The sequence below is a fragment of the Tympanuchus pallidicinctus genome, unplaced genomic scaffold (assembly GCF_026119805.1).
Source record: "Tympanuchus pallidicinctus isolate F22 unplaced genomic scaffold, pur_lepc_1.0 scaffold8, whole genome shotgun sequence".
NCBI lineage: Eukaryota > Metazoa > Chordata > Aves > Galliformes > Phasianidae > Tympanuchus > Tympanuchus pallidicinctus.
In genome coordinates, this window is record NW_026294802.1 from 56,099,208 (window position 1) to 56,120,985 (window position 21,778).

A 21,778-nucleotide genomic window follows, 5' to 3' on the forward strand; every position below is an offset into this window, starting at 1 on the left:
TTTAGTATTGGTTAGATGTCATCAATGTTGCTATTACGGGTGGAACTACAAAGCTTCTCTCTGTTGGCAGTGTTGTGGTTCTGCTTAAACAAAGTAATTCTTGCCTTATACCCCATCTATGTATTGTCACATATTGGTTTGACACAAATACCAATCTTTTATCATTCTGCCTACCACCATAGGCAGGGGTCAGGTACTGTCAGACTTTCTCTATTCTTCTACAGTGCTCCATCTATAAGGGTCTTTCCATGTCTTTTAACACATTTGTTCAGGTTCTTCACTTATGTTAAATTATGCTAGAATAACAGAAGTGAACTTCTGCAGTACATTTACGATGTGATATTCCAAAATCACTAAGCAAAGTTTCCAGTTAAAATATTATTTTAAATCAAGCCTGAGTTTTGCAGCAAAACAAACTGGTACAGACTTCAAAAACATACACACAAAAGAAATTAAGTACTACGCTCTGAAATTTGTGTACTGAAAACGGCGATGCTTCTGCTTTCTAAAAATATTTAAGTGCCAACAGTGCTTCCTAAAGTGGATTCATTAAGTCCACGAAAGTGTTCACAACTTCCAGCAGGATAAGGACCATATGATACTTCCAGACCAATTCTTCTCAAACCTCAACTGACAAGACAGATAGGTTGGGATAAATGACTATGGCCTCTGAAAACATTCTGAACAGAATTACAAGCTCCTGCAAAGACTTTAAGGTGGCACTTCCTTTCAGAAGTTTATTAAGGCTTACCCCACACATCCATGGTTGCCCAAAGAATTTGAAAAAAAAAAAAAAAAAAAAAGCAGTCACTGGTTAATACTGCTTCTGCTCCTGAACAAAGTACTGCTTAAATTATTGCTTCTTTTCTTGCTCAAGAAAAAGAAGTTATTCTTTTAAGTTATGGCCTTGCGTATTTTCTTAGGTGGAGATATTAATCTATCATAATACAATAAACAGGGCATGAAAAATTTTCCAAAATGTTTCACATTCAGACAGCCAGAAGCAAAAGGCAGAAATCATCACATGGTCATGCTTACATATACTACATATTAAAAAAAAACAAAACAAGGATACAGAACTATGTCTACATAAGCAGCAAGAAATACCTGCTAATAAAGCCCACATCTTTCTATATAAAAAGCCTGGAAGCATCACATTTTCATGAAAGACAGCAACCTCTTTCAAAATATTGTTTAAAATTGACTTTTTGGCATAGATAGAAGGGTTAAAAAAAATAATCAAGCTTAATGATGAAATTTTGTCCTTTAACAAGACAAAAGATTTTCTATGGCTATTTCATCATAGAAAACTAGCTTCCTAGCAGTAAAATTTTAGTCTGGTCCACTTAGAAAAATGTTTATCTGAAGCAGTGACTTCTATTGTTGATACAAGAGCAAACAACAAATTTTGATGCCTGCACAGGAATCTTTCCATAATCAGAATTAGGGGGTGGCTTCTGCCTGTAATGAGGAAATCTCAAGGTGCATTACAGAAAAGTTGTTCCACTAGATGGAGAAATATTTTGACTTTAAATTTTTAAGGAAGATATGTGTGGGGTTTTTTTGTTTGTTTGTTTGTTTTTTTGTTTGTTTGTTTGTTTGTTTGTTTTTAAATAAAACTCCCTCTACTCAAAGATTCTTAATGCCAAAACAATTTTCAAGTTCCTCTAAAAATATGTACACAGACAGGTCAGAGAAAAAAGCATGTTCATATGTCACCTGATCTTTATAGAATATTCTTGATTCTACAGTGAACAAAAAACAGCAGCATCATTTCCAGGACAGACTGCACTGTTTGAGAAGATCTTGCCTAGAAGCTTTTTTTTTTTTTTTTTTTTTTAAGATTAAAAAAAAACAACAAAAGGAGTGATTTTCATTACAAAATTCTTCTTCCTACATCGCACACACTGCTGTAAAACAACTCACAACATTAGTAACAGCAATTAACTTTACAGAATGCTACTTCAGGTAGCTCAGAATAAGAAATACTTTTTATTTACTTCAATTTCAGCCTGAAGCTCTCATTGATAACCTACCTTTAAAATACTACAGAAAAGTAATAGTTCATTAACTAAAATAAGAAAACAAACAGACATCAAAGATGCAAGCATCACCAAACCAGGCTAAGCAAGCCAGAACAACATGAGACCTATAAAGATTAATCACCAATACTTCCAGCCACATTTTACCACTAGAAGCACTGTTTGTGACATTCCTACAGAGCTCACAGAGTTGTAAGAAAAGGTGAAGTAAGGAACAGTCTTGTCTGTCTTCACTTCAAGTCAATGATGTCTTCATCAGATAAAGAAGTCAGATGAAATGGATAGCTAAATGGTGAGCTCTCCTCCCTGTTTGCTACAGAATCAGGATCTGAACTAGTGGAAAGATGACGACCCTCAGAATAGCTTTCGAAAGAGGCTGAGATTATTCTGCAAAGATGAAGACAAAGGTCACTAAAAAAAAAAAAAAAAAAAATACACAGAAAAGGGGCAGGTAGGGTCAGTGGCTATTTCTACATACAATCAAGTCATCCTAAAGACAGATCATTAAAACTGAGTTTCTCTCTGTTTAACTCTGCTTCCATAACAATTCTTATTAAAACAAAGATTACAAATATCAAATTATTGCCAAAAGGTAATCCTAATGAATTGTCCCCCTCATTATAACTTCCAAATAGCAAAATAGTTTATACTGCAGCAGATTAACAAAAAATAGTCTCAGTCTATTGTATCTTGGCTGAATTCTGCTGCTACTCATCACAAATGCATGTTATAAAAACAGAGAAAACAACATAATGGCAGTAGGGTCTGGTAAGCAGAGCCAAACAGACAAATGCAATAATGTTTATTTGCAAAATTTATTTTGGAAATAGCAAGACAAGAAGGTACGAAGAAAACAATAATTCAGTCTGCAGTGTGAATTTAGTAGTTCAAGTCCTAGTGACAGGCCCAATTGCAGTAGGTCCTCCACAAAATCCCACTTAGCTTTTCTTCGCTTATAACATGTCTTTTAGCAATATGCATAACCCATCTCAGTGCTGTTATTAGATATTAAACCACACATTAGCATGAAATTCACAAAGGCCTCAGTCAATCCCTACCTAACTGGGAAAACCATAAACCGGTTGAAAAGCAATCAATTCTCAAAACATTTATGGTCTAACTTAGGCTCCTTCCTAAAGCCCATACATTTATTTACCTGTCACTACTAGTTGATCTTACTGCTCCCTGCTTGGGGTCTGACTGTCTTCGAGGAATCTTTTTTTGCTTCTGTGAACCTTCTGTCTTGGGAATAGGCTCATCCAAGAGGCCTCAATAAAGGAATAAAAGTCTTAATATTCTCATCAGAAAATAAAGCATTCACAAAAATGTTTTTTTTTTTTTAATTTTCATTTTTTCACTTATTTTCATTTTTAATTAAACAGCTTTCAGCTGACTTAGAATATGGTCACCTTATATATGACCAGACACTACCTAAACTACTTGCAAACAACATTTTCTTACTGTTTTGTTTGTACTAATTTATGAACACTGGTTGTCTGTCACTAATCTGACTATAATGAGATTAGTCCAAAGATGCTCCAAAAATTAGAAATTATATTAGTGGTAACTGATATATATACACTGAAGAACAAGGGGAGTTTACCCAGCAATTCTTTACGTGTTCTGTTTGCAATTTCTTTGATTTCCATGCGAGATAAGGATAGTGAGTGAGTAACAGGAAGAGAGGTAATGCCACCGGATGTTGGAGTAGTGACGACTTTAGGAGTCAAAGGTGACTTCAGAGGTCGTTCAATGCTTCGCCCTACCAGATTACTAAGAGGAATTTTATACAAGTTTTTACATGTAACTTCACCTGAAACTCAAAAGGAAAAAAAAAGAACGTTACTCTTTCACAACCGTATCAGTTCATAATACTTCAAAATGAAAAATCATACAGAAAAGTTATAATCATTGTGTGGGTTTTTTGTTTGTTTGTTTTTAAACTCAAATAACATTTCTTGCTTTCTTCTTCAAGACCTTTCTTGCTTTGCACCTTACAATATAAGTAGGCTAGGAGAAGGAAGAAATAGAACTACATTTTGCACTGACTTTTCGGCTTACAGAGGAAAAAATTTTTGACTCTCAGCAAGGTGATGAATCAGCAATGGAAAAAGGAGGTAAATTTATATGTCCTAAGGCTGATATCCCAACTGTAAGACCATGACTCACTATTCTGTTCAAAATTCCCCAGATATTTTAATATGTTGCCAGAATATTGGAGTCTGGATCCCAAATAGTTCAAATTATGGCTTTTCCTCTTAAGTGACATAAAAGACTCTGCATTTTCTTAATTTTTGGGGGAAAAAAAAAACCCAATCACCTAACAACTTACCATCAAACAGCACTACCTTTTAAAAATTGAAATTCCAACTCCTTCCTCTTCTCCCTTTCTGCCAACAGTACCAGATTTAAAAGTCCAAGGCATACATACATAATGCATTATCTAGTCGATACTCCCATGTTTCTCCATTATTGTTCCCTTACAGATCAACTGTTCACAGATTACCTTACAGTAAGGTGATTGTGACTAGATACACTTCTTATTCTGAATTTGAAAAGAACTCTAATCATTGAGGGATGGTTTAGCTGTTTTTAAGTGAAAGGAAAGGTGTATGTGAAGTCTGAAATTTTTCTCATAATTTTACGCCATTTTTTCTTTAATCTTGGACATATTGACAAAGATTCATCTAGCTAGTAAAACTTAATTCTTCCTCCTCTGTATAAATGATTTCTTGAAAATAATGCTGCTATTCATTCAAAAGATATACACTTGGGCAAAAGCTAAGCCAGGTGATTCAGAATTTTGGGTAATAAGATTTCTATCCTCCACACTCTCAACTATTAACTCAAAATCTTTTATCTGATCAATTTCTTCTTACTAAAGATCAGCTACACTGAGATATGGAAGCTGCTGGAACAATCAGAGATGATTATTCAAGCTGTCTAGAAACCATATTACCTTCTGAAGAAGAAAGAGAACATTCTGGCATGTCATAAGCTGCAGGTGTTTGAGGTGAACTTCTTGAACTCATTTCCTTAGAACTGCTATGAGATGATCCGCTTACTGCAGCAGTAGCTTTAAAATAAATATCTGACTGAAATGACAAAGAACTCACCATTAGTACTACAAGACTTTCTTAATCACTTGCTGAGTAAAAGCTCAAATGTTTATCCACTCTATTTCATTGCCACTGTAGCTGCATTGCTGCTGATTTGATTAGGGCTGATCAGGGAAAGGCTATCTCACTGTATCTTGGGGAAACTTCTGTGATGTTCAGAATAGCATGTGCCCCATAAACAATCAAATACCTCAAGTATGCATTACTGCAGGCAATAAAGGACAGTGAGCTCAATTCTGATCCTAACTGTACTTAATACTAAGAGCACAAAGATGAATATTTTTCACAAATGAAATCACGCTTGTGAGCTTTGGTTTGTATTTGGCTTAGACAACATTTCATGTTAAACAGATCTCAACAACATCTCACAAATAGTCAAAAATACTTTTCTTGTGTCTTACCCTTGATGCTACAAGTTGAAGCTCAGGCACAACTGCTGTGTGGACTAAGTTTCCATTCACCACTAAACGTATTTCAATGGAATCAGTAGTGAAGGCAAGTATGTAAGGGAAAGCACAGACTGCAAAGGAACAAAAAATTATTTGGCACAAAAGAATGATTAATGTATGTGTTTCTTGGTTGCTCAGTGCAGACTGTTCCTGAGTATCTGATCTACTTCAGCATCTCCCTTTCCTACGACAAAGTTTGCCTAATAAACTGATGAACATTCAGATACATCAAGCCTGAACAAGATTTCATTCTCCATGTCTGGCAGAATGCAGACTGAACGGGAAATAAAAAAATAGAAAAAAGAGAAAGGAAAAATAGTTCAGCAAAGGAAAAAAACTTCGCACCAAGGCTCCACTTTTCAAAATACACTAAAAACAGCCACTTAGCAGAAGTGGCATCATTAATGCAACATGCTTATAGAATCACAGAATTATCTATTTTGGAAAAGACCTTCAAAGATCATGAAGTCCAACCATCAATCTGACCTACCAAGTTCCATCACTAAACCATATCCCTTAGTGTCTTGTCCACATGTTTGCTAAGTACCTATAGGAATGGAGTGACTCTACCATATCCCTGGGCAGTGCATTTCAATCATTAACTATCATCTCCATGAATAAATTCTTAAGAATTTATTAATTTATGTTTATCAAAATTTATTAAATACAATTTTTTATATACAATGTTATTAATTTTGCTTTTGTATGTATTTCTAGCACACGTGCTGTAATTCCAGAAACAGCCAAGTGCAGGTCTAAGAGATATTGATAAAAGAGTAAAAATAAATGTTTTCTTACCAACAGCATAAGGAACTTGATTCCAGCAAAAGTGAAAATCATAAGCTGATGGCTGAATCAGTGGAGAACCACCATTAAACGGATACACTTTTCTATACTGGCAAACATCTGTTACAAAAAAAAACAACAAAAAAAAGCACCCATCACTTTACACTGTAAATTAAAAATGTCAACTTTATAGGTAGATTTTACTTAAGTTTGGATGATAGATAGATACAACTCAAACATCTGTGTAGAAGCCTCTTTGTATCTAAACAAATAATAAGGAAAACGAGCTTTCGTTTGAACATTTAGAAGATAAATATAAAGAGCTACATTTTAATAAGTTACCATGTTTCACAAAGTAAGTGGTATTCTGTTTCAACAATCATCAGCTCCTTATTTTGTTTACAGTAGAGAAATAGGCAACAACATTTCTGAAAACCATGTCTTCTCTGTCTGTAAGAACTGCCATGCAAGCAGCCATATGCTACTTCATGTATTCTAAGGACTGTAAAACACATAGGATACTACAGATACCAATTTCATTAATCATGTTACTTGTGAGCCTCTTAGCTACCATACATGCACTGAAACTGTCTTCTTATGAGTCAGACATGAATTGGCTACTTGGAATGAAATTCTAAATTTAATTTGGAAGATCTAGATCATGAGGAATTTAACCTTCCACTACCCAATTTTATTCTCTAAATACTCTCACTAGTGCTGATAAAACATCCTTTAAAATGAGAAGTTATGTCAACAAATTAAAAGAAGGCTTAAAGAGGAGAAAGAATTGCAATCATCTTTTTATTTTTACTACTTCATATGACTGCACTGGAGGCTCCAGAAAAACATCTGTGAGCACCTCATACACCTGCTCCTATCAGTTCTTTTCAATGTTTTTAGGTAAAATTCTATTTTAAGAGTTGATTTGATGACTCCTGTGGGTCCCTTCCAACGCAGGACATCCTATGATTTGATTTTTTTCTATTATTTATGTCCTTAGACTGAATCAAAGTTTATAACCCAAAAAGTATTAAAACCCTTTTTCTAAATACAAACTCAGAACTGTCAAATCATGTGTTTTCATATTTGTTCTACGATGATCTTTTCTTAATTGTAAACTCTCTAAAGACCAGAAGTAGGTTTCTCTGTGATAATGTCCTAGAAATAGGAATTCAAGTAGCTGCAAGACTGAGCATTAGGCTTTAAGATCCTATTAGGATCCTGTAGTGTACCTTTAGCACCAACTAAGTTTATTAGCTTTGGATCAGCAGTAAGTCTATTAGAATGGAACTGATTCTGCGCAGAAGTACAGGTATGGGAATTCACCATGCACTGTCACAGCATACTTGAGAACTAAAAAGCTCTAAGTGAACTAGAATCAGATAGGATACGGCAAAATAGGAGAACCAGTGAGGCCTCACAGTATTACAGAGGAAGTTAACACTTAAGAAATACTTTCCCGTAGTACCAAACTAACAGCCAGTACTAGAATTTAGGTGTATTTATTATGTTTCTATTGATGATCACTTTGAGAAGGACGACAGGACACATAGCCTGAAACAGAGAAGGCTGTGCTTTGTCTTTCTGTGTATTGCTTCATAAAGGCTGTTACATATCTGTAAGTTATATTTTTAAGAGGATTAGAAGCAAAAAAGAAAGGAACATGTATTATATCGGAGACCATGTGTCCATATCGCAGAGAATTATAATGAAAGAATGTGACAGTGCAAAGAAGTGTGCAGAAGAAAAAAGCACAATAACAGAATGCAAAAGTACAAAGAAGAAAGCAGGTGGAATGCTATACACATCCTGGAAACATCCAGTGTTTAATTAGGTAAAGAATGAAGAAATCGGAAGGCATAGGACTTTTGCGAGTAACAAAGTAATATCTATTGTATGTCTAATTCAAAATACCCAATAAAATAGTACTTCAATTTCTAGTCTGCCTAATGTGTATTTAAGTCAAAAAGAATGTATTATGAAATACTATCTGTGAAACTCTGAAATTTACTTTAAAACACAGATCTAGACTCCAATGAAAAAATAATTCCATGTGCAGATAGAGATCCTACCATTTTCAGTCTTCCCTGGATACTTACAGTTATAACATAATAGTAGACCAGCTTCACCATCTTCGTATACATCAATAGCTGCAACAAAATTAACCTGCAATGGAAATGGGAAATGATAATGAATATTCAGATGGGATACTGCAGTTATTACATCCAGTTTTTGACTCTGAAGCAATACAGTCAGTTGGTGTTGTTCCACAATTACAGATTTTAAAAAAAAAAAAAAAGTGATTTTCACATTCGGCCTGTTTTGTGATTCATTTTCAGAGTGCTCTTAGAATGGAAATCAATTTATTTTGTATTTAATGCTGTACCTCAGTAATGAATATTCAGTACTATGCCTATAGCATAAAAACTTACCTAATTTATTTGGCCATATAAATTTTGAGTTAGTACAGCTGTGTATCGCAGAATCACATGGGTTGGAAGGGAGCTCCAGAGATCATGGAGGCCAACCCCCCTGCCAAAGCAGTTTCCTACACCAGCTCACTCAAGTTGGTGTCCAGGCGGGTCTTGAACATCTCCAGAGAAGGAGACTCCACAACCTCCCTGGGCAGCCTGTTCCAGTGCTCCGTCACCTCACCGTAAAGAAGTTCTTGCGCACATTGGTGAGGAACTTCCTATCCGAGTTTCCGGCCGTTTCCCCTTGTCCTGTCTCCACACACTGCTGAAAAGAGTCTGGCCTCACCACTCTGCTCCCCACACCTCAGACATTTATAGACCTGGATCAGGTCCCCTCTCAGTCTCCTTTTCTCAAGGCTAAACAGACCCAGATCAATCAGCCTTTCTTCATAGAGAGATGCTCCAGGACCTTCACCATCTTCGTGGCCCTTTATCTTCCCCGCAGCAGGAAACATTTGAACTTCCCCCCCTGCCCTCCCCCAAAACTCAGGACGTTTACTTAAATCGCAACACTTTGTCTTAGTTAGACAGATATAGTTAATTTAAGATTTGGCTGTGCAGAAGTTTCTTAAAAAAAACCTAAAAGATATAAGCATATCTGAATGAGTTACTGGTGGCCAAAAACTGAAGTTATTTTGCTGAAATCTTGACAATAAAACATTGAGAACACAAAGAAAAGGCAAAGCACAAACTACTGACTAAAAGGACAATAATGGCTTTGTATTTACGCTGACAGCAATATTTCAGAGAAATGAAACACAGGTTCTTTGTTCACGTGTCATGCCCTGTAAATACCTCTCTCGGAAGTAATTATCATCACACATTCCAAAAGAGACAAGTATCTCAGACAGCCCCTACGGCAGAAGTTGGACTGGACTGAAAAGTAAAGGAGACATAGGATCTCTGTAAACAGTGCTCCCAGCAGGTCAGCACAGCAAGCACTAATTCTGCAAGAAATAATGTTCAGTGTGGTTCTGCAAGAAAATAGGTTCCATGCTTAAACTTACCTTGTTTGCTTCAATATGATGCAGTCTGTAGGACTCCCCAGTACTTTCGTTAACTAAATCAAACTGATGCCGATAAGCTACACAAATCATATTGTCACTGTCTTCAGTAGGTCCATCAACTAGCGTCATAATCACTGGAGGGTCAGAAAGGCATATTTCCTGTATGGTAAACAGAATCATAGAATCACTCAGGTTGAAGAAGACCTTTAAGATCATCAAATCCAATCACGATCTAAGCATACAATGCCAACAACCCCCCGCTAAATCACGTCCCTGAGCACCACATCCAAATGGTTTTTAAATACATCCAGGGATGGTGACTCAACCACCTCTCTGATGTGCCTATTCCAGTGCTCAACAGCCCTTTCTGTAAAGAAGTGTTTCCTAATATCCAACCTAAACTTACCCTGGCGCAACTAGAGGCCATTTCACTTTGTCCTGTCACCAGTGAGAATAAACCAACACCACTCTTGCTGCAAGCATATTTCAGATACTGGAAGACAGCAACAAGGTCTCCCCTCAGCCTCCTTTTCCTCAGACCAAACAGCCCGAGTTCCTTCAGTCACTCTTCATAGTCCATATTCTCTGGGCCCTTCTTCACCCTTGTTGCCCTTCTTGGACCTGCTCCAGCACCTCAATGTCCTTTCTGTACTGAGGTGCCCAAAACTGAACACAGTACTTGAGGTGAGGCCTCACCAGTGCCGAGTACAGGGGCAGGATGACTTCCCTAGTCCTGCTCACCACATCATTCCTGATACAAGCCAGGATGCCACTGGCCTTTTTGGCCAACTGGGCACACTGCTGGCTCATATTCAGCCAACTTTCCATCAGTGCACCAAGTCCTTTTCCATCAGGCAGCTTTCTAGCCACTCTTCTCCAAGCCTGTAGGATTGCCTGGAGTTGTGACCAAAATGCAGGACCCAACACCTGACCCTACTGAAACTCATACAGTTAACCTTAGCCCATCGATCCAGTCTATCCAGGTCCCTCTTTAGTGCCTTTCTCCCCTCAGACAGATCAACACTGCCTCCCAGCTTGGTGTCATCTGCAAACTTAGAGGGTTGTTAATAAAGATCTTAAATAGAAGCAGCCCCAGCAACGAGCCCTGGGAACTCAGTAAATAAAACTATTCTCTTTTTCAGACTCTTAGTCTGAAAGCACATCTTCCTAAGCACAGAAACATGACATAGAGCAAACAAATTCACTTAAATAAATCTGAAAGATTTCTTTGGCCCTTGAACAACGGAGCTCCATCATACTGCTTCTTGCTTATATCTATCTGGAAGTTCAGAAAGACAAAATGCATGCTCTTTACCTTTCTGCCCCACTAGCTGAGTGCTGCTCAGTCTGTAAAGGCAATTAGTGACCAGTTTACACGTACCCGGATATACTGGAACTCCTCTAATGGAGATTCAGATAATGATGGAGAGCTGCCTGTTAAACTGTTGCACGGATTGTATTTCTTTATGATGAGAAGTAGTTTGTTCCGAATAGCCACAACAATCCTGAGTTCACCGCCATGGTGAGTATTAATAGCATATAAATGGCAGCCTAAGGAAACAATATTCCAGATTGTAATTATTCGGGGTAATGACTGCTTTTTTGTTCTGTATTTGAACGATAGTACAAGAGTGCAACAGAACTGCAATAGGATACCACTAACATCTAGAAAAAGACAAAACGATGTGATTCTTAAATTGTATTTAAGAATAAATACAAGGGTTAAATTGTATTTTTCCTTTCAACGAGGGTTAAATCATGTTAACCCTTTCCAGCTTGCTGCTGAAGATCAGAAAATGTTTACATCCATTAAAATAATCAATACTCAAACTATTCTGAGTGCTACTATTCAAAATAGATTTGTCAGTGTTTCTCCAATTTACAGTGATCTTAATACATGAATGTGAGACATACAGTTCTTATTATATCCCCCAATTCTGAAAGCAACATACATGCTTTTCTCTAGAGCTTTTCATCAGCAGTGATTATCAAGTAACATGGTAATTTTACCAAGCTCTCAACAGGCACGTTGGACTACACCCAATCTTATTTTCAGAAAATCTTAAAGTTTGAATTAACTGTTCAGAGTTAAAGGAAACAACCAAACAAAAAAACTAAAGGTGAAAATCTGCAACAGGAAGCTAATAAGCCATAACAGTATGGTGGGATACTTTTAACATAAGATAGTAAAATCACCTTTTGTTCTCTCCAATTTATTTTCTCTGCAGTCATATTTGCTTCTTATCACCTGCTTTGTTTCTATATCTTTTTGGACTGAACTCAATCTGAAGACAAGGAGACGGGAGTCTTTCCCTGAAGGATGGAAAAAGCCAAAAAATACTTAGAAAAAGATGATGGTGTTCTGAAATTAATACTTCCGAAGAGGTGCAGTTCCTAACAAACAGGGCAGTGTCATAAAAGCAAAAGATAAATAATTTTGCTTCTCTGGGTGTAAGTAGGAATGCGACAACAAGGAAAGACTGCTTGTGAACACACTCTACTCTTTACAATCCTAGAAACCAGTGCCTTCAGTTCAGTAGAAGTTTCCCCTCAGTCTGTGTTGAAAACAAACAAACAAACAAGAAAACTCAACAAATTATATAAGATCTTTAGAACAGTGAGATGTACGCTACTGGAAAACAGTGAAAATACAGCAGAGGCAAACTAAAGGCAAGAGTAGAAGGGTTAACTATAAATGTCTAGCAGCTGATAACTGGACTCTTAACAGAGTTTGAAAACCTGCCCCTGGAGGCAGACTGGTTTTGCCGTTCTTCAAAGAACACATTCAAGATACTTTCCAATTGCAAAAATAACACCGCACCCACTACCACAGTTAAATCTATTTTCCATGATGACAGATGTGAGTAGAATACACTCCTAAATTTAAATAAATAAATAATGGTGCACGACTATTAACAGTTGAAAATAAGCTACTCTTTAAGAACCTTACATAAGAAAGCAAACTTCTTAAAATGCAAACAAAGCAAGATTTTCTGACACAGGTATACTCTTTCAATAGAGCAGCTGGTATAACTGGAAAAAATTAAGCACATTTTCTAAATATGTAGCCAGTGTAGCTCCTGCTATCAATATCAAAGCAAGATCACAGGTGCTGCCTTCAGTGCTGATAGAAGAGCAACACGAATTAGGATGACCTTTGGCGCATACATGACTTTCTTCTCCCACAGAAAGTATTAGAGTAAGAAGGCATAATGCTTCCGTAAGTCCACCATAACTTCAAACATTGACTCAGAGCAAATTCTTACTGTCAACACTGAGAAAATGAAAACAAAATGGATGAAGTCCTTCTCTTTTCAAAAATATGTACACTCAAGAATGTGTGCTTCTATGAATGAGTTGCTTAAATACGAAGGGGGTAAGGTGCTGGAACAGGCTGCCTAGAGAAGCTGTGGTTGCCTGATCTCTGGAAGAATCAGGCTGAACAAGGCTCTGAGCAATCTCATATACTGAAAGACGGCTGTGACCATGATGGGGGATGGAAAGCTGTACTAGATGACCTAAAAAGGTCCCTTCCAACCCAAAAAATTCTATGATTCAGTGTGACCAGCTTAAGGTTTGCACTGAAGCACCATTCTGAACATATCTAGGGATTTCTTTTTTCCCCACACCTTTTAGAAGACAACAACAACAACAAAAAAAATCAGAAGTTGTTGTACCTTTTATTCTAAATGAGACATTTAATATATGCCACTACTAGTATGATGCAACTGCCCGTGCCCATGAGTCATGCAAATCCTAAAGCATTCTAAAGCATTGAGACAAAGGAAATAGCATGTGAGCAACCCAGAAGAAGTCAGCAAAGAGAAAGAGGTGAAAGGATGTCAAAAGAGCAACAATAAAAGTTCTAAGACCTAACAAAAGCAATTTAAAAATGGCTAGGTGATGTGAGAAAAGGTGATAATACATATCTAGCGCTGCAGGAATTAAAATGTAGAGCATTTTTTTCCAGTAAAGTAATCTCTTAAAGAAAAAGAGTTAAAATATTCCTTCCTATTGATGTGCCTGCCAAATAAGAAGTTAACCAGATATATTCATAAGAGAACCGATTAACAGGGACCTCTCCTACCTTTATCTGTTCGGGCAATCAAATAATCCAGAGCTTCCAACACATGCATCTGCTTTATTTGCAGAGTTTTATCAAATACTTGAACAGCAGTTTGACCATCTAAAAAGGAAGCACACAAATTTCTTTACAATTCTGCTAAAATTTGGTAGTTAGTGGTTTTGAACTTCTTCTTGCAATAAAAGCCTTTTTTTTTCCCTCACTAAAATAAAGCATCCTGTAAGAAACTGCTTAATATACTGTAGCATCATAGCCTATACTTCCTTATGGCAGTCTTTTATCATTGCCATGGATCAGATAATGCAAATGAAGCAGAAAAGGGACCATCCTTTAGAAAATTTGAGAATATTCACTGAGAATTAGCTTAATTCCCTCAAGCCTGACAGTCTTTTGTGGCACACAGAAGATAAGGGTCAAACTAGCAAACGCACTGCTATTGAAGAAGCAGGCTTCCATTGCTGCATAAGCTTTGGGCTTCATGCTCACTAGTATCACAAAGGGCTAACAAGTGCAGACAGACCACTTGACTCCTTAAGCTTGAATTTAACTTAGAGTCTTTTCAGATGGTCAAATAACAGCATCTGAAATAATAAAACATTCAGAAATCTGCATTAAAATGGGCCATCAAATATGGCTTGATTCTGATGCAGAGAAAAATTCTGCAAATAGGTGACATAAACGTAATAAATTTACTTGGATTGGTAAATATCAATGGAGGTGAGAACTAACCAATACCTGAGCAGAGCTTATGAACATATGTTTTCAAGACCATGTTCAGATACAAAAATAGTTAACACGAAAACACATGATCATTTACTAACCATCTATTAACAAGACGCCAGCATCTGTAGAAACCAGCAAGGACTGGCCCCAAGAATCTGCACAGATGACATCATGAGGAAAATTACTGCAGAAAGACTGGGACTCCCAAGGCTATGAATTAACATAAGGGATACACAATAAGTACACTAAGAAATACAGATCAGACAGACACAGAACATGATGGACAATGGCAAGCAGTAACATGTAAACACATCTGGGAGAATACATTTCCTAAGAGTATATTTTTTAAAATTTGAAATATCACAATCTATTTAATTTTCTTGCAGAGAAAATACTCCCGCTATCAATTGGATTTGGAGACTAATACAATAATAAGGCATGTTCTTGAAACACTGTAACTAAAACCAAAGTTTTAGTGCAATTCAGTGGATATTCACTGCAACACTGGAAGTGCTTAATATTATTTTCTTATTTTTTAAATACCACAGACTTAAAATGTATGCACTACCATGCACATACAATTTGCTTATATTTTGTAGTTCAGATTGTATTTAGAAATGGTACTGTTACAGCTGTCTTTCCTCCAAACTCTGCTTCTGTCATGTGTTCTTCATATCTGTCTCCCGAAATCTGGCTCCCTCCATCCCCAATATTAAACAGTAAACTGAAGTCTGAAACTCTACAAGCACCTTTGAAGCTCCTTTGTATAAGATGCATGCAGAAAAGCGTAGATTACATTTTCCAATCCCCGGAAAAAAAATCTCGTAGTTACAGAAAATAAAAACACAACTGAATTTTGTTTTAAACTTGATAAAGAAGTAAAAATAATTTAAGGTGATTGTCTATGGAAAACACGTGTCTTTTTCATCAAATAACCTCATGACATAAAGATATCCCAATTTGCTTTAACTTGAGAAATGCTTCTACATCCAGGCTCATCCTTTAATTGCTACTGTCTGCAGAATCACTTTAGTATTATGCAATACTATTGCATATACTCCGTTGCTACAGCGCCTAATTATGTAAGTAAATAAATACTATACAGAACTGATATACAATGCCATGTACATCATATGGCATATACGTACGCCATATTCACTAGCATTCCATTTTCTAGTAACTCTCCTTAAACAGACAGGTTCACTCACCTCCTTTTTACAAAAGCTTGTATTTGCCAAGGTAGCTGGTGTATCCCCTTTCACACCAGTTTTCAGTTTGAGCGCCTAAAATAAAAGAAAATAAAATAAAAGAAATACTTTAATTAAATGAAGTTTTTATCACTAGTATGTAAGTTAAAGACTATATAGAACAGATAATTTAGGACAAGAAAGTAACTTACTTAGTTTGTATTTTCTGTTACGCTTTCAGTAATTCAGAAAGAAAACATAATTATCTATGTCAACATGCACACTAACCACTATGGACTATCTTCCCAGACAAAAGATACACAGCTTTTAAAAAAATGGACAATCACATGAACTATCCAACTTAGTAATAGACAGAAGGCCCTATTCCAATGATGTCAGCTGGCCATTTACACAATTCAAGCAGTAGGCGCTGGTTAGCAGATCCTTCTATCTGTTAACAAGCTGGCGTTACACTTGCAAAACTACATAACAAGCCACTCCAACTGCACATATGCACTACCTGGGGGGTGGTGCTTAAGGCACAGTCACAGCAACACAAATTCTTCAGTCACAAATAACTAGAAGTATGCTGATTCTAAAAGGTCTAAAAACTCTAGAGAAATACTGTATGAATATATTTTCATTGCGACAGATAATAAGTCAATTTAAGGTATCTTATATATCTTCCTTGTTTATATTTACAGCATACAAAAATCCAGTGTTTCTATAACATTAAGACACAGTCTTGTAAACATAAATGCATACTTCTGAAATTCATCCTACCTGACCAAGTCGGACAAATTCTGCTTGCCGAGCTTCCTCCTTCTTCCGTGTTGATTTTGGAGACTCTGGTAACACATCACTGAAGGACCTCCTGTTCAGCATGTTCTAAAAAAAGAAAAAAACAGCTTTTTTTTTTTTTGCTTTTTTTTTTTTTTCCAGTTGAGTCAAAGTTTTCATAATATTTTAACTTTATTTTATTTGCTGTGGTATCATTTACATTTTCTGCCTTTCTTTTTAATATATTTTCTTATCATCAACTAACTGGATCAATTAATTGGAAGGTTTCTCTGAGAACAGAAGCTGCTATTATTCCAATCCTTGACTGCTCTATTTTTCTGCTTGTCATCATTTATCACTCACACGGTACAATTCAAGCAAGGTTGCAGACATGAATACATGAACAAGAAAGCTTAAGCAGACCAATTTAGCTAAGAGAAATAAACAGTGAGAAAAAACATCTTTCCAATTTTGGAAGTATTCAACTTCTTTTTAGTTAAGAATCACATTAAGACTGAGTCTTCATCATCTAAAATGAAGATATCTCATGCTTAATCACAGTAATCCAAAGTTGCACATAATGCGATAAGAGCTGCTTTTATGATAACAAGACAAATTCAAATACCTGTTTTGAATACTCAGTTCCTAACTATTCTATACTCTTGTTGCAGGTAAGCTTATACAAAGTGCAAGATTGCTATGCTTCTCCTCAGATCTGTTATTAAGTGCATGAAAAGTCCAATCCTGAAAGGATTGTCTGTCTACTTTCATATAACCGTAAAACAAATTATGTGACAATTAGTATTTAGCCTAGTATATGTAATCCAGTTTTCTCATCAGAATTTCAGTCTTTCAATGCAGCAGAGCTTTTCACGTACTAAAATAAGAACATACGCAAAGCACAGAGATCACTACTGACTAGCATTTACCTTGTGTAGATCAGGCATCAGGTCCTGGTATAAAGAGCGGATCAGCATGTCTAGAGTGCGCTGACGTTTCTGAGAAAACGTTGGTGTTTCCAAGGTGGCTTTTTCCCCATTTATTACTAAAAATTGTAGAAAAGAAGGTATATTACTTCAATTGCTTTGCTACCTTCCACCAACTGCAGTTTGCTTCTATACCAGTATACCCAGTTTTCTCGCAGTTACTTAGTTTTGCCTCCTTTTTACATGTTTTTAGTAAATAACAATCCTTCAAGCTTAAGAGGGAAGAAGGAATAATGGCAGAATTCAACAAAGCACCCCAATAACTACCTAACCCATATAAAAAATAAAATATAAAAAAGAATCAATGTAAGTATGAAACCAATTTAAATATTTTTGAGTAATATGTGAGATAAGTTAACAGTTAATTTCCTGTCAGGTAAGAGAGCAAAATCATGATTATTACGCTAGGTATCTGTTATTGATCTACCGGTCACAATGACAAGACCAACAAAACCTTATTTAAGCTTTTTAAAGAAGTCTCTGGCCAACAAAACCTAGTCTTCAAGGGTAACCTCAATTATCTGGGTATTTTTGGGGAATATAACACAGTGGCAAAAGTCCTCCATCAGGTTCCTGGAATGCATTAAGGACTGCTTCCTGTAACAAGCACTGGACAAGTAATTACTAAAAAAGTATTTCTAGCAAAAGGAAACTGACTTACATTTAACCAAAACAAAATCCCTGAATTCCTGGTGATTTGTAAACACAGGTGGGGATGGAAGTGGAGGCCCAAAGAGAGGAACGCTTTCTTCTGAAAATATTTTTAGCCTGTTGAAAGAACAAGTATTTATCTATATTGGAAGCCACTTTCAAAGTCTGTCATTTTTACAGATAGAAAAAAAGAATCAGAAATGGTTATCTGGGAATGTCTGGGAGAAAAATTTCCATGAGCTGAATGAAAAAAACCTCATAAATGGGCACTCAATTGGAATTATTCACTTGAACCAAAACCATGAATTATTTACAAAAATAATGAGACACTAAAATTATGATAGAACTTTGTAATTCGACTTACAGATTAATGCTGTTAACGGTGCTAGTAAAATCTAGTCCTTTCCAAAAAGAACAGCTGTTCCCCTGCAAGATGTTCTCATTACAGGTAAAGCTTTCTCTCTCACCTGTGCATTCACCACACGCACGAGAATCTTTCTGAGTAACAGTGCGAATACAACTGAATTTATATTGGGAACAGCAAATTCACTTTTGTTGAGGAAGCAAGACTGAGAACTGCTCCCATGAAAGCTGTACCTGCTGATTACTACTGATCAGCAAAGGATCCAGTATCTCAAGAATGACAGGTAACAAAACTGTGCATACAATATTCTCCAGGTACTAGAAACAAACTGTTCAAAGAACAAATTCAGAAGTCCCCTATATCTATCCTATTCAGTCTAGGTAAAAATTAGTCATTTATCCTGATACACGGTATGAAACGTTCTTTAGCTTGAGCAGAACAAGTAAAAAAAAATCTATGAAGTAGAAAACAAACAAAAAATGAAATATCATGCTGCTTGATTTTTTCTTGAGCTAGTTTTAGCAGTATGCCAGACAAACACAGTGATACAGAGTTCTACAGATATTTATAGCATTAATATTTAAATTTATTATCTGTATAAAATAAGAAAGCTATTTCTATCAAAAAAATCCTTTGAGCTGTACATATCCGTACATATAAAAAACTTCCAAATCAATCCAGGAATTACTGTATGTTGGAATCATGTGATCAGATCTGAGGAGCAGTTTCTGAAATCACAGGTTGTGGTTGGTACAAGTGGCCCAGATTGTGTGTTGAAAGAAAAAGATTAAAATAAACATTCCTTCATGAAGACAGGTGTAGGGAGATGGACTTGTTCAGCCTGGAGAAGAGAAGGCTGCACGGTGACCTCACTGCACCCTTCGAGTACCTAAAGGGAGCCTACAAACAGGAGGGGAGCCAACTTTCTACAAGCGTAGATAAAGGCAGGAAAAAGGGAAATGGTTTTAAGTTGAAGGAGGGAAGATTTAGGTTGAATGTCAGGGGGAAGTTCTTCACCAACAAAATGCTGAGGTACTGGTGCAGAGTTGTGGATGCCCTGTCCCTGGAGGTGTTCAAAGCCAGGTTGGATGGGGCCCCTGAACAGCCTTGTCTAGTATTACATATGGAGGTTGGCAGCCCTGCCTGTGGCAGCAGGGTTGGAGCTTGATGATCCTTGAGATCCCTTCTAACCCAAACCTTTCTATGATTCTATAAAAGTATGCCCTCAACATTTTTACTGTATTTTACTGCATTAATCTCTAGACAATAGCTAGGATCAACTACACGGCAAAAGTCATTTTGTTTATTAAAGCCTACGCACAAGGCTGCAAAAAAGATTGCTGTTCAGATTCTGTTGAGACCTGACAGACTCAGCCTTGGACAGCCTTCATGTCTTACAGCTAACTGCAAAATACACTGGTGAAGAATACATTATTTACCAACAAAATTTCACCATGTTTTAAGAATGTGATTGTATAATCAATAGATATCAAGATGTTATAATCACAATTGTATAATCAATAGATAAAGATGTTATAATCACAATATAATCAAGAGAGTTAGGCAAAGTAGATAACGATAACAAAAAGAGAATAAGTGGAAGAGCTCACCCTTCGGCTGAGCTCACCACAAAACACCAAGAGAGGTGATCTCCAGACGAGATCCTTCCCCTCTGGCAGCCAGCTCTTCAATAGGTCTAGGAGGGGTGCAGCCTGGCTCCACCCCTTCCCGCAGCACAGGTGAATTGAATTGCCTTCACCTGTGCTCCTCTGGCTGACTCACGGCTCGCCTCAGGTGATCAATCAGAGGTTCAGGCCGTGACTCAGCAGTTCCCATACAGTGATGTACAACTGTACTTCTCTTAAGTCGACTCAAGATTCCTAAAAGTGATCTGGTTTGCCTATCTACAACCAAACTCAGACTTGTAAAGAGACAATCCACAACCATCATATCACCACAGTTAATTAATGTTACTGATCTCTGCAGTCAGAATCTTGAAGACAAATCTTCCATCATTTTGTTTTGCTGTGCACACCTTAGCTTCCAGGATGTCATTATTCTAATGATTAGATAGGAATAACTTATAGCCAACTTACAGCTACCTGCATCCACGTCCATACTTCGATTCTAAAAGTTCATTTGCCTTCCTGACTTGCAGGCAGGTGTTCAACACAAAATGTTTTCCCATTACGTCTAATCCATCAGAAATTCAGAATAAAGTTATTAGTTACAATCAGCACCTACCTGTAACTATCATTCTCCTTATTATATCTCACTAAGGCAAAAATATCTGTCATCCAGTTAAGGAAATGAATCCATTACTAATGAAGTTCACATATATTTTAATCACTTTTTTCCGTGCAGCAGATAGCAGATTTAATAACAGTCAAGTATAATTCAATGTAAAGACAAAATATTCTAGACTACGTACATTCTATTTTTATAAAGGGAGTTTCATACAAAATTATTGCATTTGAACCATTTTAAAAAATAGAGCTACTACTATTAACACAAACTTCTTGCTGCTTCATGAAGCCAAAAGGGTGCTACATTGTTTTGTGTTTGTGAGTTTGACAGACTTCAGATTAAAAATTCAGAATAAAAATTTAGATGATAAAAAACACCATCACCACACTGATTCCCACAGTCACTCGTGCTGAAACTCCCACTGAGAAAAAAAGAATCCCACAAAATAGTTCTGCTAGAAGGGTTCTAAGAAAACAGAGAGGAAGATATAAACCGAGAATACTCAAATATGCATTTAAGATGTTTAACAGTGTATTGGCTAGTCTTCAGCTGCCACTACAAAAGGGTAAAGATCTTCCCAAATGACCTAATCAAGTTCATATAGACATAAAGCACATCTGCCCCTCTGACTCATTATGAAAGCAGTTAATTCAAATAACAGAAAAACAACTCCCTGAAATAGCAGACAGTAGGTACATTTTTCAGTAAAGCGTCTCAATGAGAAGTTCATGTACCTCAGGTAAATAGAAATCCCTCAGAAGCCAGACTTTCATGAAGTTTTCAAGGATCAGTTTTCTGGTATTATGAGGATAGTACCTCATATCTTTAATATTCTGCTCAATGTTTTCCATTCATCAACCCATTTATTTGGCACCATCT

At 36.5% G+C, this 21,778-nt stretch overlaps 1 protein-coding gene across 15 annotated transcripts in view; it reads right to left on the minus strand.

Annotated features, from left to right (window-relative positions):
• Positions 1 to 1,973: 1,973 nt before the first annotated feature.
• Positions 1,974 to 21,778, minus strand: part of GARNL3 (GTPase activating Rap/RanGAP domain like 3) — a 41,409-nt gene continuing 21,604 nt past the window's right edge. For 10 of the 15 annotated variants that reach the window (XM_052669420.1, XM_052669414.1, XM_052669419.1 and 7 more), the window contains 17 exons: positions 20,897 to 20,942; positions 18,299 to 18,405; positions 17,581 to 17,696; positions 16,655 to 16,759; positions 15,893 to 15,967; positions 14,783 to 14,894; positions 13,965 to 14,063; positions 12,074 to 12,190; positions 11,259 to 11,428; positions 9,878 to 10,036; positions 8,496 to 8,562; positions 6,409 to 6,516; positions 5,563 to 5,681; positions 5,002 to 5,137; positions 3,646 to 3,861; positions 3,199 to 3,310; positions 1,974 to 2,453 (listed from right to left, as the gene is read on the minus strand). In XM_052669420.1, the coding sequence (XP_052525380.1) occupies positions 2,273 to 2,453; positions 3,199 to 3,310; positions 3,646 to 3,861; positions 5,002 to 5,137; positions 5,563 to 5,681; positions 6,409 to 6,516; positions 8,496 to 8,562; positions 9,878 to 10,036; positions 11,259 to 11,428; positions 12,074 to 12,190; positions 13,965 to 14,063; positions 14,783 to 14,894; positions 15,893 to 15,967; positions 16,655 to 16,759; positions 17,581 to 17,696; positions 18,299 to 18,405; positions 20,897 to 20,942 (2,045 nt within the window). In that variant the 3' untranslated portion in view covers positions 1,974 to 2,272. Of the gene's footprint in view, positions 2,454 to 3,198; positions 3,311 to 3,337; positions 3,862 to 5,001; positions 5,138 to 5,562; positions 5,682 to 6,408; positions 6,517 to 8,495; positions 8,563 to 9,877; positions 10,037 to 11,258; positions 11,429 to 12,073; positions 12,191 to 13,964; positions 14,064 to 14,782; positions 14,895 to 15,892; positions 15,968 to 16,654; positions 16,760 to 17,580; positions 17,697 to 18,298; positions 18,406 to 20,896; positions 20,943 to 21,778 lie in introns of those variants that run through there. The other 5 variants (XM_052669415.1, XM_052669410.1, XM_052669412.1 and 2 more) reach the window with 5 other exon arrangements.